Genomic DNA, 24,400 nt, shown 5'->3' with positions numbered 1-24,400 from the left:
TATGTACTAAATAATACAACAGTGAATTTATAAAGTATAAAATACAGGAGGTACAAAGGAAAATGGAAACTTAAAAAATAACAGAAATATTAATCTGCCCAAGACAGATTCAGAGATTAAAGAAAAGTAAGGATATAGAAGATTTAACAACGTAATCTATAAGTATTGTTTATATATGTACACAACAATCACAAAAATTGATCTTAGATTGAGTGCAAAAAAAAAACCTTAATAAACCTGTAACAGAAATAAGGCAGCTATTTCATATCAAAAATTTTTCATATCAAAAATATGAGAACCAGAAATTAATAAAATCAGAGAGCAGAAAATATTTTTTCATCTGGAAATGCAAAAACTATTCAGTAAGCCAATTTTTGAGTCAGAGAGGCTATATAAATTGAATGTCATGATTTCTTTTCTTTAAACTTTAAATTTTTAATTTTTAAACTTAAGTATAGTTGGCATAGCGTATTAGTTTCTGGTGTACAATTATAGTGATTCAACATTTATATACCTTACAATATGATCACCACACCCATCTAGTAATCATCTTGTCACCATGCAAATTTATAACAGTATTGACCATATTCCCTTTCCCCTTTTCACCCATCTCCTCACTCCCCTCCCCTCTGGCAACCATCCCTTTGGTCTCTGTTTCTAGGAGTCATTTTTGCTTTTGTTTTTTTAGAGTCCACATATAAGTGAAACCATATGATAATTTGTCTTTCTCTGTCTGACTTACTTCACATAGCATAATACTCTCTAGGGCCATCCATGTTATCACAAATGGTGAGTTTTTTTGGCGGGGAAGGGGTTGCTACATAATATTACATTGTATATATACCAAATCTTTATCCATTCATCTATCAATGGACACTTAGGTTGCTTCCATATCTTGGCTCCTACTAGTAATGCTGTGTGAACATTTGAATGTACATATCTTTTCAAATTAGTGATTTTGTTTATTTCAGATAAAACAGAAGTGGAATTCCTGGGTAGTATGGTAGATCTATTTTTAGTTTTCTTGAGGAATCTCCATACTGTTTTCCATAGTGCCTGCTCCAATTTGAAGTCCTATCAACAGTGCACAAGGGTTTCCTTTTCTCTACATACTCGCCAACACATGTTATTTGTTGACCTTTTGATAACAGCCATTCTCCCTCGAGTTGAGTATCTCATTGTGGTTTTGATTTGCATTTCCCTGATGATTAGTGATGTTGAGCATCTTTTCATATGTCTTTTGGCCATCTGTGTGTCTTCTTTGAAGAAATTCCTCTTCAAGTCCTCTGCCCATTTTTTGAATGGATTGTTTATTTTTGTTTTTGAAATATATGAGTTCCTCATGTATTTTGGATATCAGCACTTTCAGGTATATCATTTTTTAGTGTATTCTCCCATTCAGTAGGTTCTGTTTTGTTAATGGTTTCTGTCACTCTACAGAAGCTTTTTAGTTTGATGAAGTCCCATTTGTTCATTTTTGCTGTTGTCCCTTGCTCAGGGGACCATATCCAAGAAGATATTACTAAGACTGACATCAGATAGATAACTACCTATATTTTCTTCCAGGAGCTTTATGATCTCAGGAATTACATTTAAGTCTTTAATCCATTCTGAGTTTATTTTTGTATGTGGTGTAAGAGAGCAGTCCAGTTTCTTCTCTCTTTTTTATTTTTTTGGTCCAGTATTTCCAACATCACTTGTACATTTCTCCATTGTACATTTTTGCCATCTTTGTTGTAAATTAATTGACCGTATATGAAAGGGTTTATTTCTGGGCTCTTTATTCTGTTCCATTGATTTTTGTGTCTGTTTCTGTGCCATTACCATACTGTTTGATTTTTATAGCTTTGTAGTATAGATTAATATCAGATATCATGATACCTCCAATTTTGTCTTCTTTCCCAAGATTGCTGTGGCTATTCGAGGTCTCTCGTGGTTCCATATAAATGTTAGGATTATTTGTGCTAGGTCTGAGAAGAATGCTATTGGTATTTTGATAAGGATTGTATTGAATCTGTAGATTGCTATGGGTAGTATGTTCATTTTATTAATTCTTCCAATCCATAAGCATGTTACATTCTATTTATTTGAGTCCTCTGCAGTTTATTTCTTCAATGTCTTATAGTTGTCAGAGTACAAGTCTTTCAACTCCTTGGTTATGTTTATTCCTAGGTATTTTTTTCTTTCTGATGCATTTGTAAATGGGATTGTTTTCTTAATTTCTCCTTCTGATTGTTATTAGTATATAGAAATGTGGCAGATTTCTGTATATTAATTTTGTATCCTGCTACTTCACTGAATTCACTTATTCTATTAATTTTTTGGTGGTTTCTTTAGGGTTTTCTATGTATAGTATCATGTCATCTGCAAATAGTGACAGTTTTACTTCTTCCTTTCCAATTTGGATGCCTTTTATTTCTTTTTCTTGTCTGATTGCTATGACTAGGATTTCCAAAACTATATTGAATAATAGTGGTAGAAGTAGGTATACTTGTCTTTTCCTGATCTTATAAGAAAAGTGTTCAGCTTTTCACCATTTAGTATATTAGCTATGGGCTTGTCATATACACAGCCTTTATCAATTTGAGGTTAAGTTCCTTCTATAATTACTTTCTTTTTTATTATAAATGGATGTTGAATTTTGTCAAATGATTTTACTGCATCTATTGAGATGATCACATGATTTTTATCTTTGGTTTTGTTGATGTGATGAATCACGTTGCTTTGCAAATGTTGAACCACCCTTATATCCCTGGTATAAATCCCACTTGATCATGGTGTATAATCCTTTTAATGTTTTGTTGAATTTGGTTTGCTAGCATTTTGTGAAATTTTTTGCATTTATGTTCATCAGGGATATTGGCCTTTAATTCTCTTTTTTGTAATGTCTTTCTCTGGTTTTAGTATTAGAGTAATACTGGCTCTGTAAAATGAGTTTGGAAGCATTCCTTCCTCTTCAGATTTTTGGAATATTTTGAGAAGGATAGATATTAATTTATTTTTACACCTACAGCACCTGGTCTTCCTAGGTGGTCTCCCATCCAAGTACTAATCAGGCCTAACCCTGCTTAGCTCCCCAGATCAGATGGGATTGGGCTTGTTCAGGGTGACATTAATTCTTTTTTAAAGGTATGGTAGAATTTACCTGTGAAGCCATCTGGTCCTGAGTTTTCATTTGTTGGGAAATTTTTGATTACTTCTTTAATTTTATTGCTAGTAATCAGTTAATTCAGATTCTGTTTCTTCCTTATTTAGTCTTGGAAAGTTGTATGTTTCTAGAAATTTACCTATTTCTTCTAGATTGTCCAGTTCATTGGCATATAATTGTCCATACTCTCTTCAATGATCCTTTGTATTTCTTTTGTGTTGGTTGTGATCTTTTTTATTTCTGATTTTATTTATTTGGGCTCTCTTTTTCTCTTGATAAGTCTTGCTAGAGGTTTGTCAATTTTATTTACCCTTAGAAAGAGCCAATTCTTAGTTTCATTGATCTTTTCTACTTTTTTTTTTAGTCTATATTTTGTTTATTTCTGCTCTGATCTTAGTTATTTCCTTCCTTCTACTTACTTTGGATTTTGTTTGTTCTTCTTTTTCTAGTTCCTTTAGGAATAAAGTTAGGTTGTTTACTTGGGATTTTACCTGCTTCTTTAGATAGACCTCTACAATTATGAACTTTCCTGGAAGAACAGTTTTTGCTGAATCCCATAAATTTTGTAAAGTTATATTTTCATTTTCATTTGTCTGAAGGTACCTCCTGCTTGATTTCCTTTTTGATCCATTGGTCATTTAGTATTTAGGAGCATGTTGTTTAATCGCCACATATTTGTGTTTTTTACACTTTTCTCTTTGAAGTTGATTTCTAGTTTCATGCCATTGTGGTCAGAAAACATGCTTGTTATAATTTTGATCTTTCGGAATTTATTGGGGCTTGTTTTGTGGCATACTATGTGATCTATCCTGCTAGATGTTCCATGTGCACTTGACAAAAATATGCAATTAGCAATTCTTTGAAGAAATGCTCTATACATGCCTGTTAGGTCAATTTGATCTAATGTGGCATTTAAGGCCATTATTTCTTCATTAATTTTCTATCTCTATGATCTATCCACTGAAGAAGAGTATTTTATTACTATTAATTTCTAACTATATCCATTAATATTTGGTGCTCCTATGTTGGTTGCATAGACATTTACAATTGTTATATTCTCTTCTGGATTAACCCCTTTATCATTAAGTAATGTCCTTCTTTGTCTCTTTACACCCTTTGTTTTATAGTCTGTTTTTTCCGATAATGAATATTGCTACCCCAACTTTCTTTTTATTTGCATAGAAATGTACTTTATCATCCCTTCACTTTTAGTCTGTACGTGTCTTTTGAACCAAAGTGAGTATCTTGTAGAAAGCATATAGATGAGTCTAGCTTTTTTATCTTTTCTGCCGTTCCGTGTCTTTTGGTTGAAGCATATTGTCCATTTACATTTAAAGTAATTATTGATAGGTCTATAGTTATTGCCATTTTGTCGGTTTTGGTTGCTTTGTTCTTCTCTATTCCTTTCACCTTTCTTCTCTTGATCTCTTTCCTTTTGATTTGCTTGTTTTCATTTGTGTTTTGATTAGGTTCCTTTCTCTTTATTTTTTGTGTATTTTTTGTAGGTTTTGAGTTTTGGTTACTGTGAGGTTCATATATATCCATCTATATCTATAGCAGTCTATTTTAAGCTGATATGTGTGAAAATTCAAATACATTCTAAAAACACTATACTCTTTATATTTTGTACATTATGTTTTTTATCTTTCTGTTTTATGTACTCCCTATTTATTGTAGTTATAGTTAATTTTGCTACTTTTGTCTTTTAACCTTCACATTAGCTTTTCTTGATTCACTGGGATTATTACATATTTGCCTTTATTGGTGAGATTTTTTTTCTTTCTAGTGTTTTCTCATTTCTGGTTATAGCTTTTTCTTTTCTGCCTCAAGAAGATCCTTTAACACTTTTTGTAAAGTTGTATTAGTGGTGGTGAACTCCTATAATTTTGGCTTTTCTGAAAAGCTCTTTATCTCTCCTTCAACTCTGAATGATAACCTTACCAGATATATATTCTAGAATATAGGTTCTTTCCCTTTAGCATCGTAAATATTTTCTGCCTCTCCCTTCTGGCCTATAGAGTTGCTTCTGAGAAATCAGTAGATAACCTCATGGGGTTTCCCTTATTGTGACTTGTTTCCTTCTTGTTGTCTTGCCTTTATCTTTAACTTTTGCTGTTTCAATTACACTATGTCTTGGTGTGGGTCTCCTCGGGTTCATTTTGTTTGGAGCTTTGTGCTTTCTGGCCTGGATGTCTGTTTCCTTCTCCAGATTAAGAAAGTTTTCAGCCATTATTTATTCAAATATACTTTCTGCCCCTTCCACTCACTCTTCTCTCTCTGGAATCCCTGTGATGCAGATGTTAGAGCACTTAATATTATCCCAGAGGTCCCTTATACTATCCTCATTTTTTAAATCTTTTTTCATTTTGCTGTTCTGATTGGGTGATTTACACTATTCTGTCTTCCAGGTTGCTAATCCATTCTTCTGTATTAACTAATCTATTTTCAGTTCTTTCTCATTTTTATTCATTTCAGTTATTGTATTCATCTGTGGTTGATTCTTTATTACATTTTCTAACCGAAGTGATCTCTGAGTTCCTTTTTTCTACTCTCAAGTTTGTTGAGCATCCATTCAACTGTTTCTTTGACTTCTTTATCAGACAAATGAGTTATCTCCATTTTATTAGAGTTTTTCTCGGGTTTTTTCTTGTTCCTTCATTTGGGGCATATTCTTCTGTCTCACCATTTTGTTTGGCTTTCTCTATTTGTTCCTATGATTTAACCGAAACAGGTACGTCTCCCAGTCTGTGTGCCAGACGTTTTTCGTAGGCCCGTTGTTGTCAGAAAGGCACATGGTATACCTTATAAGCTGCTTGGCCAGAAGGAGTGGGGTCTAGGCAGACCAGCCTGGTTCATATGTGCTTCCTTGCCCTTTTGCTCCAGCAGGGCAGCCCAGTGTGCATCCAGAGCACCCTGTTGTTTTAATCTTCTGTTGTCTGAACCAAGTCTGGGTGGGGCAGCCCCATGTGCACGTGTAGGAGTACCCCACTATCTCTGCACTTTTTCCTGGATGGCATAGCCTGGCATGCGGATTACTATAGCATTTTGCTAGTTCTGCACTCTCTCTGAGCAGAAGTGTCTCACATGCACACGAAGCCTAGTAGGTGCATACAGCAGCAGCATCCTGCTCCACCCACTGGATGAATGTCCATGTGGAGGGACCTCATTTGTGCACACTGTGGTGTTCTCCTGTTCCTGCTAGATCTAGTTCCAAGAGGGGTGGCTGAGTACATGCTACAGTGGTCCTGCAGTTCATCCAGAGAACCTGGATAGGAGCTCCTGCCTGCTGTTCAAGTGCAGAGGAAATATAAATAATGGCGCTCATCAGTTCCTTCGGTCCTGGAAAGCTGTCTTAGCTCTGAAGGAGCTCTCACAGGTCCCCAGCCTTCTTTCTACAGTCCTTCTTTGTTGAGCAGAAGCTGCCCAATTGGCTCAGTTTTCTCTCAGGAAGAATTGCTTTAAATATAGATGTAAATTCAGTATGTTCTTCAGAGGGGGTGAGCTCAGAGTTTTAGCTGCCATCTTAGATCCACTTCAAGAATATCATAATTTCTCAAGAGAATTGAATCTGTATGAACTATAAATCAGAATCTATGTGACAGCAGTTTTAGAAAGGCTCAGAGGGAAATTCATAACCTTAAACACTACACAATAAAAATGTACATAGGAAAATGAATAGATTAGTCTTTTATGTCAGTCATCTTTTTACTAACAGAGTATGACAGATCTTGCTAGGTCCTTCTATTTCAATTTTATTTATAGTATATAAAAAACAAGACATGATACAAATTAGAAATTTGATTTTATTGTACTTGAAATTATTTTATTACTTTATGTGACTTTTATAATCCAGACATGCCTTCCCAGATCAGACCTATCCAGGGATAACTCTGACAGCCCAAGGAAGTGGGTAGCGAATGCATCCAGGAAGCCATTGACCTAGGCAACAAGCAGCATCCCCTCACTCACAGAGTACCTTCTCCTCCACCAGGGGTACAAGAAGCAGTCAGCACTGAAGCTGGGTAACATTAGTCACCGTCTGGCAGAGCAGCAGGAGGATTTTGCTAACAAGACAGCTCAGTACCAGCAGGAGATGAGGCACCTCCATCGGATGCTGCAGGACAAGCAGGATGTCCTGGACGACGCACTGCAGCAGAAAAGGTAGAGCTACCCCAGCATCATATCTGTCTCTTTGTTTTTTGAATGTTTGGTAGGATTTTCTGAATGTTTTCTTTGTTCAATTGCTTATTTTTGCTTTTGTATTGTCGTTTTATCAGAATTTAGCATTGGTCTTAATTTTTATTTTCTCAATCATTTTCTTTTTAAATTTTTCCCCAAGCAATTTGACATATACTATTGTCTAAAGTTTAAGCTGTACAATGTGATGATTTGACGTATGTATATATACGCGAAATTATTAGCACAGTAAGGTTAGTTAACACGTCCTTCGCCTGACATGATTACTATGTTGTTGTTAGAAGAACATTTAAGATCTATTCTCTTAGCAACCTTCTAGTACACAATACAGTATTGTTATCCATAGTCACCATACTGTACATCACATCCCAGCTCGGATGTGGTTTTCTTCAAGTTATGGTAGGGGCCATGTATTTGATGCCATATGGAATGCAGTCATCTGTTTTGTTTTTCATCAGCCAGGTGCTTCTTAATGCCAGGCAAAACGAAGTCATATCTGACATGGTTTCTGTAGTCACAGAAGTTCTTACCTTCTAGAGTCACTTCGTAAAAAGTTGGGCTAATACTAAGTTTCCTGCCAGATAGGAAGTTTAGACTTACATTAATAGAATGGAACTTTTTTGTTTTTATTTCTCCCCATTCCCCTTTTTGCCCTTGGTTTGAAAATTATGTTCTATTTCTGTTGTTGTTTTTTTTAGTGGTAAACCTTGAAATTTCACCATGGATATTTAACATTAAAAATATAAATTTAATCAGCATCTCTACATTTCTGCCCCCAAATGTACGCTCTAATGCTTTAATCTAATTATTCCTCCCTCAGTTTATGTGCTGTTATTATCTAGTGTCATTAGATATAGAGGTATATGAAAGTGAAAAACAAAGATCTATTTTATGTCATTATTTTTAGCAGCCCCAAATTAAATGTTACTAGTTTTATATAGTTGTTTATTTTGATTTACCTGCAGTTTGCCAATTTCTTTTCTTACTAGTTGTTAAAAACAAGACTACAGGCCCAAAATGGAGTTTTTATGCTAATAAGACTAAGACTTAATTTATAATTTTGACTCTCCTAGAAATGGAATCTTAAACCAGTCAATCAGGACTCATCTGCTCTGCACTAGTTTGGTAATCTGTCTGTTAGACCCCTGCCATCCCCTAGAAGAGTAACCTAGTAATAACCAGCCTACTACTTTTGCCTCGTATAACTTTCTTCTTCCTACTTCCTTTGCCCATAAAAGCCTTTCATTTTTACAGCTTCTTGGAGCTCCTTTTTATCTGCTGGATTGGATGCTGCCAGATTCAAATTGATTTTTCCTCAAAAAACTCAAAAATTTAATATTCCTGTTTATCTTTTAACATATTCTTTCTTGCATCTCAGATATTATTTCTCAGATTAGGTTTCCTTCTTCCTGAAGTACATTCTTTAGAAATGTCTTTAGTGAGAGTCTGTGAGAGTAAGCTTTCCTAGTTTTTGTGTATCTGAAAACATCTGCGTTTTGTCCTCAAAATGTAAGATGTTTTTGCTGGGTACAGAATTCTACCTTGACAGGCTTCTTCTCTCGGCATATTCCATTGTCTTCTCTGTTTCACTGTTACTGTTAGATGTCTTCATCTGCCTTTTCCCTTGCCTCTTAAGATCTGTATCTAGTATTCTACAGTTCCATTGTTATGTTTAACTGTGAATTTTTTACATATCTACTTTGTATAAGTTATATCTGTGGTTTTGTGTCTTTCATCTAAAAAAATCTCAGTCACATCTTAAAAATAAGTCATTTCCTAGTCTTTCTAAATTCTCCTCTGGAATACAGATTAAATGTATGTTAGACCTTCTTATTAAATCCTTCATGTGCCTTACTTTTTAAATCTTCCATCTCCTTTTTTTTCTGGTTTACATTCTATATAATTTCTTCTGTTCAATATTCCTGTTTACTAATTCTCTCTTCAGTTATGTTAATGTACTATTTAACCCAGCCACCAAGATTTTTTTTAAATAACTGTATATTTCATTTTAAGAACTTCCGTTTGGTGCTTTTTAAACTCTACCTAGTCACGTTTAAAATAAATTATTGTTCTATGCTTATTTTTAATAATAATTAAAATTATTTTATAATTTCATTCATACTTATTTTATATTCTATGTGTGACAATTCCAATATATGAAATTTGGGGTAGCTTAAATTTGGTTTTGTTGATTCTTGCCCTATGTAGCTTATTTTCTTCTTTGTACAATAATTTTTTAAATGATGAAATTACATATGGTTGCATTTATTCTGTGGAATCCTTAGGGTCCAGATTGGGGATCTCAATCTCAGAGATATGCATTTGCTTCTCTTTGGTTCCAGAGAATATTTCTAACCTGGAGCCACTGTAATTTTATTAATAATTTTTTAAAATAGGATATAATAATACTTTCTTTAAAAGTTAAAAAAAAAAAGGACATTTAAAATATCCACAATGCCATTGTTACATTTCTAATATGTATCTTATTAATATTAGATTTTTTCTGAACTGCATTCTGGTTGACTTTCTCTGCTCGATATTCCAGTTTACTAATCCTCTCTTCAGCTGGGTTCAAAGTACTGTTTAACCCATCTATTGTATTTTTGCCTGATTGTTTCAAAAATGGCTTTGTACTCTTGGTTCATTCTAGTCAGGGTCTGGGGTTGCCCAGTCATGTAGATTTCTACTCCAAATGATTTTGAGAACAGGCAACTCCTAGCCTCTCAGAGCAGTTTTCTTTTGAAGACTGGCAGATTTCCACTCAAACATCCTTTCTGTGAGGGTTCTTTATGTGCCTCCACTTTCCTGCCTAATTCTAGAATACATAGTCCAGAGTGTATCTAGGAAGAAGAGAAGAAATACGGATATGAGAGAGTTTGGGGTTTTCTATCACACCTAGTTTTTATGGGCCTAAGGCCTAATCTCCATTTTACAAAAATTTGGGTTTCTGTTATGAACTTTTGTCCTCAAAACAATACCAACATTTTGTGTATCTAACTCTGTGGTTTCAGTTCAATCTTCATTTTTTTTTTTCTGTCCTTAGATATTCCTTATTCTTTATTTTGAGGTTAGCCATACATTTATCATAATTGCTGTAATTTATCAAATACCTAGGTGTTTTTGCGCTATAAATTTGTTTAGACATAGTTTATCTAAATAGTGCCCCACACTCGGCATCATGGGCCTTAGAAGGAAGCAACAGTTCACAAGAAAGGTGAATACTGGACATGTGGGCATGTCACTGGCCTCCCTGAATCTCAGTGTTCTCTTTAAACAATAGTGCTAAGTCCACCTGGTAATTCAGTTTCTAATATTTTCATAAACATGTGGAAGTGTCTTTGAAGGAGCTCGCCTCCCAACCCTGCACAAGGCCTGCTCCTCCTCCCACAATGAGGCTTGCTGTTCTTGCCCTCACACTCCTCCATGAGGCTCATCATCCTATGAGGTGGGGACTGGTATCCTGGTCTGTTCCCCCAGTGGCCCCATGAGGACATGGATACTTTTGTCTGTCTCCTTATCATCCCGTCTGATGCCTGTCACAGAGTGCTTGCTCTAAAAAAAACTGCTTTGCTGTCTTTTCCTTTCCTCATTAGTCTTGGTTCCCTCTGAGCACATGAACTCACCCTCCTGGCACATGGTCTAGGCCGGTCTTCTCTGTGTCCTCGGATATGAGTCCCACTCCCCGACTGTCTCCTCCGTACCCCCTTACTATAACTCTTTATGGGTGGGCCCATCAGTGGCTTTATGGATAGGTGCCTGGGAAAAGTGCCTGAGCATTGACCAGTGCGAGTAAGGAGAAGGGTCACAGGAGAGGCCTACAAGGCCCATGCCAAGTGAGTGCCCATGGCCAGGCCATTGTGTATATATAGGTCAACCACTGCAGTTATTGTATTTTATTCTTATACGTGTTAACTCTATAGAGAAACAAAGGATATATGCATCGATGCCAAAATAAAAGAAAAGGCAGAACTTAGAAAAAGTAAGAAATTGTTTCCAGCCTGTGCCCTGGTATTTTTTCCTATTTCCAAGGGACCTTGGTGCTTAATTCATCACTGGGAATCTTCACCTCAGAACCTAAGCGCAGAAGGCTCTGTTCGCTGATGTTAATTAAGCACCCTTCCATTTGAGTTCTTGCTACTTTAGGATTGATAAGGGCTCTATAAATCTTTTTTAATTATGCTATTTTAAACTTTTGTTATTTTATTTCTCTCAGAGAAGTGGAAAGTGAGCTTGAAGTTGTTTGGGAGTCTACCTCCAAGGAAAACCAAAGAATTCGAGAACTTCTCCAAGCTACACTGGAGAGGAAAGGCACATGGGACAGCACGAGAACTTTCGAGGCTCCCTGCCTCGATGGCGTCTCTCAGGGAGATGTGCTGGACGGCTGCATCTTCACCACCGTGACCTGAAGCCCCCTCCCGTCGCCCGCCAGAGTCTGCGGGAGCCCCCGGGCTAGGGCCGCTCAGCCTTAAAAGCCCCCTTCCCCAGGGTGGGAAGGGGCAGGCTCCCACCTCACACTGCAGTGTTTTTTCTCCTCAGGGCAAGGAAGAAATAAAACTGTCTCAGAAATTGAATCCGTTTTTTTACATCTCGCTTTGTTTTAATAATGTGCTACTAAACTGTATTTGACCCAGTGCATGCCCTCTGGCCACATTGCCACTTAGACGGGTTCTGTGAGATTTATTGCTCAGGTGAACAGGAGACCTGATGAGCTGCCCCATCTCTGGGATCCTAGAAGTCACCCGAGGGAATGGCCAGGCAGGGCTGAGCTCTCACTCTGTGTTAGATGAGTTTAATTGGATGAGCCCATCAGTGGAAGCAGCAATGATAATATCTACACATTAGCTCTGGGTGGTATCGTATAGTTCAGTAGAAAACAAGGTGCTGGTACTCACGCACTGGTAAGTTTACAAAACCTGTTCTGCCCCCTCCCCAGCCCTTCTTTGTCCTCCTGGGAAGGTAATTTTTCTAGGGCCACATACCCTCACCCGCTTTGAGAGCCCTCACTTTGAGCACCAGAGTGGGGGCCGTGGGTCTGCTCCACTCTGTGCCAGCCTCTCGGGACCATTCAGTGAGACCGACTGATGGTTATGCCAGCTATCCAGGGCTGCTTGTCCCCAACATGCTGGAAGAACCCAGGGACATCAGGCTATAAAGGCCTCTAGCCAGTGGCATGGACGGGTAGAATCCTGGAACATCCTTTTACAACACCCCTCCTAGCTAAGGCCTACTTTGTTTCAGGTGAGCAAATAAGCCCTAACGTTGGTCCTTGGTCATGTCTAAAAGTGATGCACATGTTCTTTGATTGCTAGATGGGAAGTGGAAATAGAAAGTCATAGTTCTTTTACATTTTATTAAACTTGCTCAGTTAAATCATTATAATTTGTTATCATTATACCAGGGGTAGAAAAACTCACCAGGATTTAAAACTATTTACCATCTCACTGGGAAATGACTTAGCAAATAACTTCGATGCTATTTCGAGGGAATTCGTGCCAACTGTTGGACAGCTAGGGCATCCATAGATAGGCCGAACAGCGGCAGCAGCCCATGGTCTCTCACCGTCCAGACCTGTGCTCAGGGGCTGGCCCGTCTGTGGGAACACTGCCATTATCACGCCACCTAGAGAACCACTTTTGTCATCTGTGCCTTTTTCCTGCTATGGGAACATTTTACTCCTTGAGGCGTGAACATTTTTACGTTTCTGCTTTTAAGTTTACCACGCATTACAAATGCACTTTGCAACTTCAGTGAACCCTGGCCCACATGGCCAGGCAGGGGTGGGAGTCGTGCAGCACTTGTGCCTTGCCAGCCTCCTGCTGGGTGGCAAATGAGCTCAGAGTCCAGTAGCAAAGGAGAGCACAGCATGTAAGGCTGTGGAACAAGGCAGCCAAGAGGCAGAGACCAGACTGTTGGTATGCTTCATGGAGGAACTGGAAGGCCCTCGGCCTTGCAGAATGGACAGGAGCAGAGGAGGGGCTTTGGGCCCGGAAGTTGGGGCGGGCAGTGAGGCTAGACCACTGGGAAGGGGGCACCCATTCCTCTTCATCCTGCAGGTTTCCAATCAGCAGGAGCCAGTTCCATTCTTTCTTGGTCCTGGTGAGGCTTTCTATGGTTCTAGAAAGGTGCCGATCAGGTTGAAAGTAACCCAAAGCAAACAGTTACATGTCCCAGGAACTCAAGTGAGCCCCGCTGCTTTCAGCAGAACTAAAAAGCAGCCCTAGGGAAGTCAGGACTGAGTGCAGAGAGCCGGGTGAGCACAAGAGTGCGTGTGAGATGGGCGTGATGGCAGGTGAGAAGCTGTCCTCAGTTTTCCACTCGACTTGCGCAGAGGGGGTTAGGATCAGAAGTGAATCCTTTGTCTCTTGACCTCTGAGAAGAATGGGGGACACCACGCTTTTGCAACGGCTTCATTCTATATAGAGCAGTGGGGTTATCTAGAGAAAAGTCTGAATTCTGTTGATTTTTATTGATTCAGATATGCGTTAGATACTGATCTCTGTAACTTGAGAACAGAGGTGAGAAGGCAGGCGTAATGACAGCCCAGAGTGCTCCGAAGAAAATAGCTAGGACAGGCCCCCAGGGCCGTGCGTTTCCAGAGCAAGCAGGTGTATTAAGAGCCTGTGAGTATGTGAACCTACCATTTCAACTATAAGTGTTATGAAATCTAGATACAGATTATTTCTGATGAAAATCAAGCACCCGAACTGAGATACACATGCCAGATTTTGAAGACTTACTATGAAAATAACGTAACATCTCCCTAATAGTTCTTACGTTGGTTACATGTTGAGACATTTTGTGTCTATTGGGTTAAAGAAATAATAGAAAACTGATTTCACCTGTTTTGGTTTTTTCACTTTTTAAAAAAAGTGGCCAGTAGGTAAATTTCTATTACGCACGTATGCGTGTGTTACATACCATCGAGTCGGCTCTGACGCCTGACGACCTATGAATGAATGACGTCCACAGTGTTTTGTCGTCAGCAGCTCCGTTCAGCTCCTGCAGACTCATGCCAATGGCCCCTTTTACAGTCAGTCCGTCTTGCGCTTAGTCTTCCTCTTGTCCTACTGCCTTATCTTTGTCCCAGTGTTGTCTTTTCCTGAGAACCCTGCCTTATAGTGGTGTGCCTGCCCTAAATAGGACAGTTTCAGTTTTATCATTTTTGCCTCCGGTGATGTTTGGGCTTAATTTGCTCTAGGACCCACTTGTTCATCTTTCCGGCGGCCTAAGGTATCCGTAGAGCTCTCCATATTTCAAATGAATCACCTTTTTTCCTATCAGCCTCCTTCACTGTCCAACTTTCACATCCATACATAGTAATTGGGAACATGAGGCTGTAGGTGATCTCGTCCTTGGTCTCTAATGACACATGTCTGCTCTTAGTGATTGTTCCTACGTCTTCTATTGCTGCCCTTCCGAATCTCAGGCTTCTCAATTTCTTGGCTGCAGTCTGCATTTGAATTGCTGACAACCACAATAAGCAAAATCTAGCTCACATTATATTTCTCTTGGACAGTGCTGTATAGAACTAAATGTAAAAACAAAACTAAGATTCTGGAAGCTAATTTATAACTTTGGGTCAAGGAAAGCTTTCTTAAATAAGAAAGGCTTTCTTAAATAACCACAGAGGAAAATAATACATTTGACTACATTAAAATTAAGAACTCTTCTAAAAAAAGAAAACAAAGGTACTAAACTTATTGGCCATGGTCTTGGAGAGGATTTTATTAATTGGACCTCAAAGTCAAGGGAAGTAAAAGCAAAAATAAATGAATGGAACTACATCAAACTAAAAAGCATAGCAAAAGAAACCATCAACAAAACAAAGAGGCAACCGACCAAATGTCCTTGAGGCAGGAAGGATAGCATATGTAGAATGAACCACACAGATCAACAGAAATCATTCCCGTTTCACCAACATGGTGGGTCTCAACAGAACACAGTATGACCCCAACTTCATAATGTTCAAAACCATGCAAACATCAGCAATAAATATGTTCTCTAGGGATGTAGATGCGTGTGGTGAAACCACAGAGAAAAAGCAAGTTAATCACAAACTGGAAATGCAGCTCCTGGTTACTCAGGAGGCACGCTAGTGGCTGCCTCTTTGAGCTCAGCAGTCAGTGCACTGGCATTTAGTGTTTTTAAAACATTCGTAGACATCGGATGACTTTTGTACACTTAATAAGTTGAAGTTTGCATAATAAAAATTCCAGTAAATTTCCGAAAAAGTAAATGGCACATGAGATTGCAAAGCAAAGGCAAATTTGAAGTGTTGCTGTCTGGCGTTAGGAAGAAGTGGGCCAAGAGTGAGGAGTTTGTGGGGTCAGGGGAGACTCGTGGGAGATTTGTGTTCATGAATGAGAACGAAAGAGCAGCACGGGCGATGGCAGGAATAGGACTCCTGTGAAGACAGGAGTAAAGCAGACCCTGGGGCGGACCGTGGTCCCGGGAGAGAGGGTGGGTGCTTCCAGGTGAGTAGAGGAAGGCCATGTTTTCCACATTCTCTGCTCACATAAAGCTGCCTGCCAATCAGGTGTGGGAGGAAGGGGAAGGCTGTAAAAGGTGTGAAGACCACAAAAGCACTTCACTGAGGACACAGAGGATTGATTGCCCTTTCTACTCAGTCCAGCTGTGTGCTGCTCTCCAGTATAAGTGCCCGAGGTGGGGCTCTGCAGATAGGTACAGTGCCGGAGCAGCGGGGATCAGGCGAGGATGTGACTAACAAAAGCTACAGATGGAAGTGGAGACAGGCATGAAACCCTTGCCCCTGGAATTTCTCTGCCTTCCCCCTTCTTCTAGCTATTGCTTCTGGAATTACTTCCACTTAAAATAAGCTTGTCCATTTATTCCCCTCAGCCTTCCATCAAGCCCTGGACCATACCAGTAACCTCAGCTACCCAAACTCTGGGGACAAGTTGGGTACGGGGCTCTGTTTTCATTCTTGCCTCTCTCAGGCCTTCCATGGAGCCCGGGAACACTGGGATAGACCCTCTGGAGAATAAACTGGCCGTCTGCAGAAGAACAGAGTTCAGGGCTAGTGCGCTGCTCCGTGGTGTCGGGGCAGAGACAGGACTGTGACCCAGCCCCATTGTTACCCTGCCCCACTCCTCTTCGAGGGCTGGGGCACCAATAGTTCTGCAGGAGACTCTGCCCACTCCGTGGACCCACAGCCTGGCCAAGACAGCCATCCTTCTGCATCTCCTGCCCACCCCGAGAAGTGGGTGGACATTTCTCACTATGCACAGGACCACTGTTCAGTGGGCCTTCCAGGGGTGTGGCGAGGAGACGCGCGTTCACCCCAGGTCAGCAGGACAGCCCACGGGAGGCCAGTCTTCCACAGAGGAGTCCACCCTTCCGGTGTGTGTGTGTTCCTGTGTCACAGGGATGAACCAGCCTCACTCCCGGGTGTGGGCATCTGCTGGACAACAGGAAGACGCCCCTGGTGGGGGCCTGCAGAGCACACATTCGGCAAGGAAGGCTGACGTGAAGAATCCACCGATCATGTTAGAACAAGTGCCGGGAGGAGAAAGATGAGAAGCTTATTGTGAGGAATCGGTGCTTTAGAAGGCATGAGATGACAAGAAAACCCTTCTGTCAGGAAGGGCCTTTTCAATGCAAGCAAAAACGTTGTAGGTCCTCTCTCCCTCTCCCAACACGGTGGCCTCAGCGAAACAAAAAAAGAGTAAGAAGGGGAAGACTATCCTCCTAACAGACTTTTTTGGCTGAGGATAGAAGGACTGGTGGAGGAAGCAGCTCTCCAAACCAGTCAGCCGGGCTGATGAAATAGATGACCTGGAAGGAGACATTTCACCCGTCTGACGCAATAATGATGATGATGGGTACGGGCACCTCCAGGGGACTGTTCCATCCTGCCCACTTCTTCACAGGCTGCTCAGGAACACAGTATTGACAGGAGACACCTTCCCAAATTGCCACCCTACAATGTCTTTCTAAGGAAACTGCTCTATGATGTGACAGACTCGATTAAGGAATTCTTTAGAAGATTAAATATCAGTGCAGTGCATTTACCGTGTGAACCCTGAAATACGGAGAAGTTGAAAGGTTCTGGTTACACTGAGTTTAAGGACCTGGATTCTTTGTTCGATGCCCTGAACCTCAGTGAAGAGTCTCTGGGTAACAGGAGAATTCAAGTGGACATTGCTGATCAAGCACAGGATACAGACAGGGTTGATCATTCTTTTGACCGAGATAGAAATTGGAATTCTGACAAAACAGATACGGACTAGAGAGCCGGTCCTGCTACAGACAGCTTTGATGAATCCCCACCTAGAAGAGGTGATGATAGCTTTGGAGACAAGTATCAAGATCATCGTGATTCAGACTGATACCATGATGGGTATCGGGACAGTGATGAGTATACAGACTGTTATTGTGATGCCCTGAGCTGCGATATGAATCAATACGGGGGCCAGGATCGCTAGGATGACAGAGGCAGCAGAGACTGCGATAGGGGCTTTGACTCCAGATTGGCAGTGGCAGGAGAACATTTGGGACTGGATACCATAGGGATTATGACTACTGAGGAGGCAGAGACTGCTTTGAAGACAGATATGACAGATGCAATAATTGATCAGGAGCTCCAGAGTGATTACTCTTGGGATGATTATAGGCATGATGATGGAGGTCCCCCACCAAAGACACAAACTGAACCTAAAGCCTCAGATCACTCCAAGGATTCTTCTGCCAGCACCTCCCAGTCCGGTCAAGCAGCCTCTACCTTGGGAGGTGCAAAGCCTGCTGCCACAGCTGCTAGAGAAGGGAAAGTAGAGGAGAGGCTACAAAGGAACAGGAGAAACTGCAGTGTCAGCTGGATGAGCCAACGCTAGCACAACAGTCTCAGGAGAGACACCCAAGCTGCTTAAGTGAAGAAACGCAGGAACAGAAGCGACCAAAGACAGGAAGTGAGTTATCACAGACTGGGAGCTCAGCCACATCTGGAAGAAACGCTCACAGGAGAAAGAGTAAGGCGTCTCTAGAAAATGAAACACTCAATAAGGGGAAAGACTCGCTTTCCCATGTCTAAACCTCCCAAACTTGAACAGTCTTTGAATGAAATGCCAGCTCCTCCACCAAAGGAGAATGCTTGGGAGAAGCAAAGTTCTAACTTTCCTGCTTCACCTCAGAGCTAAGACACGGAGCAGCAATCCCCTACAAATGGTGGGGGAAAGCAGTTCCGGCCCAGCCAGCAAGGAAGACAGATGAAAATAAAGTGGATGGGGAGAGTGCCCAAAAGGCCAAAGTGGGAACTCCAGCCATGGTCCAGGAGATGGGGGAACACAGGTTACTGGAAAGAGTCGGAGAGTAAAGAAGGCTAAAACGATCAAGACTACTGATCTGCACCTGAGAAACTTGAAAAAAATCCAGCCTCCAAGTTCAGTTCTGCAAGCAGGTATGCAGCTCTCACCACTGATGGTGAAGATGAAAATGAGGGAGAAGATATAGCAAATAGACCTGTGCGCATCCTGCGCTTTCTCTGAGTCTCTCTCCACGCTGGAACATGCAAGAGTAAATCACACCTCTATCCAGACAAGACAAAATAAAACTCACTAGCTCCTGGAGACCTCTTATAACTTAAAAAAATAAAAACTACGTGAAATAAAATTATTTGCATGCTATTGCAGCCTTTAAAGTATTGAACTAACTGGAGAAATGCAGCCAGAGAAAAAGAGACGTATTTTAACAGAAAAGTCGTGGTGCATTTTTATGACATGTGCGGTTGCCAGTGTGATTAGTGACCAGGGGCCTCTCTTTAGCAAAATGGCAATGGCAGTGATGCATGTCTGGAATCCGATCGGGCGGCAGGGCAGGTATGAGGGGAAGTGTGAGGTTTCTACCTTTAATTCTTGTTATTCTAATGTGGCATATGTGGATTTTCAAACATCTGAATAAAGTCTCCATCTTTGGAGAGGTAGGTTTAGTCTCTGAAATTGCATTTGTCTCCAGAAGGCTGCCGGCCCCTCCTCTTATTAATTCTGATTTACTGGAGCCAGACTGGGGACGGGGTCAAGGCGGGGCGGGGGGGGATCCCTTTATTTTTACCCCCAGGGGGTAGCTGGGGAGCAGTCTACAGGCTGCTAAAGTATAGGACAGTTTGGTGACCAAAAGAAGTGGGAAAATAGTGATTTGAAAAACAGCTTTGTGGAGGTGATGAATGACTTTGCAACAGTAATAGTGAAAAATGGTGTCTTTAAAAATTTAGACTCTCGTTGTTGTCATGTTCCTCATGGTCCTCCTTCCCGCTACCTCCCCAAAAGTGGCTCCTGTTTAAGCCACAACCTGATCTCCTAGGCGTTCTATACCAGCCCCTGGAAGCTGTCAAATGAGGAATCACTGCTTTTCTTGAGCAAATCTTGGCTCCTTTGTGGCTTTTGGCTCTCTGCTATTCTTTACAATATATTTTTTTCTGGCTTTATTGAAACATAATAGACAATTAGTTGCTCATATTTACATTGTACAATTCGATGACTTTTTTTCAATTATAGTTGAAATACACCAGTTTCAATTGTACGGCATAGAGATCAGATCCACAAAACTTGCAAAGTGATCACCCCACTAAATCTAGTACTCCTCTTTCCCCTGACATATTTATTACATCATTAACCATCTTCCCCATGCTACACCCTACATTTCCATGTCTATTCTGCAACTATCCATTTGTACCTCTTAATCTCTTTGCCTTTTTTTTTTGCCACCCCCCAATACCTCTCCCATCTAGAAGCCTTCAAGATATTTTCTGTATCTATGTGTTTACTTCCACTTTCGTCATTGTTTATTTTGTTCTTTAGATTCCACATGTACATGAAATCATGTGCTGTTTGTCTTTCTCTACCCAACTCATTGCATTCAGTGCAATACCCTCCAGGTCTATCAGAACAATTTCTTTTTTCCATCCACTTCTTTTTAGTCTGTGTGTGTCTTTTAATCTGAAGTAAGTCTCTTGTGGGCAGCATATATTGTAGGTCTTGTTTTTTTATCCATTCAGCCACTGACTTTTGGTTGGAGCATTTCATTCTTTTTCATTTGAGGTACTTGTTGATATGAATGTAGTTATTACCATTCTTCTGTTTTTGATACATGTTATTAGAGAAGTCCTTCCAGGAGTGGTTCCATAGAGTAGTGGTTAACATGTCTGCTTTTCACGCAGAAGGTCCTGGGTTGTTGCAGAGATGGTTAGGAAGAAGAGTCGGAGTCTGGAAATGCATTAACTAACATGGATAAGGGAGAGGGGATGAATGGCAATGCTAGCTCCCTCGCCCCTGTCTCCATGGCCTTTTATTCTCCCTCTCACAAAGCTGGTTTATCAGATTAGTAATTACAGATTACAGTCAACTCCCAAATCATCACCTTGTTATCTATCAGCTACTCCCTCTCCTTTTCTTATCCTTGTGCCTAGAGCAAGAAGTCCCAGAATAGGTAAGGCGTGTGTGCCTTCCCTGTAGTGTGACCTTGTTGCTCCAAGCACCAGGCATCCTGCCCAGATTGCAGGCATCTCTCACAACACTGGGTTCAAGTCCCAGCAGAGCCATGACCCATACCCCAGGTGCGCCAGGCCCCGGGCGCGCTAGGCACCCTGGGTGTGCCAGGCCCCAGGTGTGTGCTGCAAGTGTGTGTGAGGAGATGCCCTGCCTTCAGAGATCCAGTTCTTAAGGGGAAAACGGCAACATCTCTAGGTCGGAGGTGGAGCAGGGGTGATTAAAAAATAAATAAATAAATAAATAAATTACAAATAGATAAAATAAAAATTAAAACGATAAAATAGTTTTTTTTGTTGTTCTTTTAGTTTTTTTTTTTTTTTTTTAAAAAAAGAAGTCCCTTCAACATTTCCTATAATACTAGCTTGGTGCTGATAAATTCCTTTAGCTTATTTCTGTCTGGAAAGCTCTTTCTCTGTCCTTCGACTCTAAATGATAGTTTTGCTGGATAAAGTACTCTTGTTTGTAGCTCCTGGGTCTTCATCACCTTGGATATTTTGTGCCAAGCACTTCTGTCCTACATAGTTTGTTTCTTTTGAGAAAGCAGCTGCTTCTTGTACATGGGCCCTTGTAAGTAACTAACTTCTTTCTCTTGCTACTTTTAAGAGTCTCTCTTTGTATTTAACCTTTGGTATTTTAATTATGATGTGTCTTGGTGTGGGCCTCTTGGGGTTCATCTTTCTTGGGACTCTATGAGCTTCCTGGGGTGTTATGTCTATTTCCTTTCTCCAGGTGAGGGAAGTTTTCCAACATTATTTCTTCAAATAGCTCTTCAAGATCTTGTTTTCCTGCCAGTACTCCTATGATATGGATAATTTTACATTTAATAGTGTCCCATAGTCTCCTTAAATTATTAGTACAGTCTTGGCTTCTTTTTTCTTGCCATTCTGATTGAGTGTCCTTGGCTTCCCCATCCCCTATATCAGTGGTTCCATCCTCTTCTTTATCCACTCTATTGATTCCATCTAATATACTCTTCATCTCAGATAATGTGTTCTTCATTTCAGACTGGTTCCCTTTTATAATTTCCCTTTCCATTTTTATGTTTTTTATCTCTTTGTTAAAGTTCTCACTGAATTCATCTACACTTTCCCTAAGTTTATTGAGCATCCTTATAACCTGTGTTGTGAACACTCCATTTGTTAGATTGCTTAATTCTAATATTCCTGAATCTCTGTTCCGTTCTCTCATATGGTTTCTGCTTCTTTGTCTTCCCATTTTGGCTGCCTTTCTACGTCTGTTTCTATGTACTAAGCAAAGCTCGTAAGTCTCCTGGTCTTATTAGTGCGGCTTTGTGTAGTAGGTGTCCAGTGGCACAGTCCTGAGAGGGGTTCAGCTGCAGGCCAAGTTTAGCCTCAGCTTGTGCCCCTCTGGGGCCACCTGTTAAGATTCAGCAAGCAATCCACAGATACTGTGCTTATAGTTGCCTCAAGAGGCCACACCAGAAACCGAAGCCAGCTGCCACCAGTGTGAGTCTAGGTGCTGCTCAGCAAGGGGCACCTGACTCGCTCAGGATACACCTGGATGTGGCTTGGGTGGGGCTGCGAGTTGGGGGGGGAGGAGTTTCAGGGACTCCTCTGGGTGGAGCGACCTCTGGTATCCAGTTTGATGAGGCCTCAGCTCTGGCAGCGCTGGATGCGCACACTGAGGGGCGGGGCGGCTCAACAGAGGAGTGATGGATACCACCAGCACATCTTCCAGGGAGAAAGCCTCACCTCTGGCCCTCAGTCGAACAATTCAGTGTCCCTCTGTAAGTCCCTAGTCCCCTCCACACCCCCTGAGCAGCCAACTTGGCTTTGGTGCTCAGAGCGAGCAGGTCCGTCATCACGAAAGTCCGCTGCAGACGCGGCCCCTTTAAGAGGCGTCTGCCGCTGCCACTGCCGCGGCCTCTGTCTCCGGCTGGGCAGCCTCACATCTTCGCCCCTCCTACCTTCCACTGGTGCCGGTTGATGTCTTATTTCTCTCCCTAGTTGTAGGGCTTCTGTTCATCTAGATCACATGTGACTTTCCTTGCTGTTTGCTCCGTGTTTCTGTCACAACTTTGATATGGTCACAAGAGGGATGAACAGAGCCTCTATCATCTGTGCCCCAAGACTCTGCTATTCATTCTTGTTCCTGCTTCTTTGACCCCTTTTTAACCTCGGAAAACTCTAGAATTAATGGTCTTAGGTGGTGAGTAGGGATGAACAAAAAGGGACACTTAAATTGGGAGCCTTTCTTATGACCTCGATTGGGGTTTTTGTTTGGGGTTTTTTGTATTGTTTTGTTTTGTTTTTACAAAGTTTTCTCTCCATGTTACCAAACTAAAAGGGGTTCATTTGCCTTTGCACATGAAAGCCAAATGAGACACGAACAGAGGTTTACAGCAAAGAAAGTAAAGCTTTATTATTTAAGGAAATGGTGCCAAGCCCGGAGACACAGGTGAGCTCAAAGACCTGGTTCCCCCATGGCCTCTAGGGGATAGGTTATATAGGGGAAAACCCATTAGTCATGGTACTTAAGGTAGTTGGGGTTGTGGGCTCTGCTGATTGGTCCAGGCTCAGGTAGGAGGCGGTTGATAATGTATCAGGGCCTGATGTCAATCACGGCATCGTTCTGTCTGATTTAAAGGGGATGTAGCCAGTAGGGTTGTCTCACCTTCACTGGTAGGTCAAGATGTTATCTTTAGTTTGACTGAAACTGTTTCTGTGGTCAATAGACCTGCAGCTATCTTTCTAAGACTGTATGATGCTGACCAGCATCTAGTGTCCTAAGAGTGTTTAATAATTAAGGGAGTGGTCACGCATTATCGCTAAAAGAAGAAGGATAAGGAAAGAAAAGAAGCAAGTGAGTCGTGGTACTGTTAAGACAAGACAAGGCCATTTAAATCAAGTAGAAAAAAAGAGAAAAAGTAATTTAAAGAAGTGAAGTTTTAGCACAGTTACATCCACTGAAATCCCACACCAATATCTGACCTAGACCAATGTGTGGTTTTGTTTCTTACCCTTCCTTGAGAGAATGACAATGGAGAAAACTATTTAACAAGGTCCTGGTTTCTCTTGCACCACAATAGCTTAACTTGCCTGCTTTTATGTGCACCTTTGTACCGTCAGCTTGGTAGATGATATCCTTACGGGCAATATTGGTACCCGCAGAGAAATGACACCTTGGCCTCTTGTTTGCAAGCCCTTCTCCCGTCAGTCCTAGGTTAGACCCCGTCCGACTTTGCAGGGGTGTTGGTTTCTGAGTGCTGCAGCAGTGGGCATAATGAGTCATTTACCCAGGGGACATAAAAGACATAGAAAGTGAAGTAACTTTAATCATTGGTTTCAATAGCTAGTAGCTAGGAAGGGTCTTTTAGAGAGATACCTGGGTTGAAAGGGTTTGTTTTTTTTCAGACTATTTTTTGTAGATGATGAAAAGGTAGTCTGCCCTCTTCATGTCTACTCTCTCCAGATGGTTGTATCCAAAAAAAGTGTTTTTTTCCCCACCCCTCTACCCTGTCCTTTATTAAAACAGAAATGGGATTTATGTCCTGCTCCTCAATATATGTAAAATTTGTACAAAAATATCTTCTATT

At 40.9% G+C, this 24,400-nt stretch overlaps 1 protein-coding gene and 1 pseudogene across 7 annotated transcripts in view; both read left to right on the top strand.

The window, feature by feature from the left end:
• CEP89 (centrosomal protein 89) overlaps window positions 1–11,916 on the top strand; it is a 69,835-nt gene extending 57,919 nt beyond the window's left edge. For all 7 annotated transcript variants that reach the window (XM_016133232.2, XM_016133237.2, XM_016133231.2 and 4 more), the window contains 2 exons: window positions 7,140–7,309; window positions 11,559–11,916. In XM_016133232.2, coding sequence (XP_015988718.2) covers window positions 7,140–7,309; window positions 11,559–11,751 — 363 coding nt within the window. In that variant the 3' untranslated portion in view covers window positions 11,752–11,916. The remainder of the gene's footprint in view (window positions 1–7,139; window positions 7,310–11,558) is intronic.
• A 1,711-nt stretch (window positions 11,917–13,627) lies between these two features.
• Window positions 13,628–18,846, top strand: LOC107504185 (annotated as a pseudogene).
• Window positions 18,847–24,400: the final 5,554 nt, after the last annotated feature.

This window comes from Rousettus aegyptiacus, unplaced genomic scaffold, assembly GCF_014176215.1.
Source record: "Rousettus aegyptiacus isolate mRouAeg1 unplaced genomic scaffold, mRouAeg1.p scaffold_m13_p_14, whole genome shotgun sequence".
Lineage (NCBI taxonomy): Eukaryota > Metazoa > Chordata > Mammalia > Chiroptera > Pteropodidae > Rousettus > Rousettus aegyptiacus.
The sequence above is the reverse complement of the archived record's forward strand: the minus strand, read 5'-3'. Positions and strand labels throughout refer to the sequence as shown.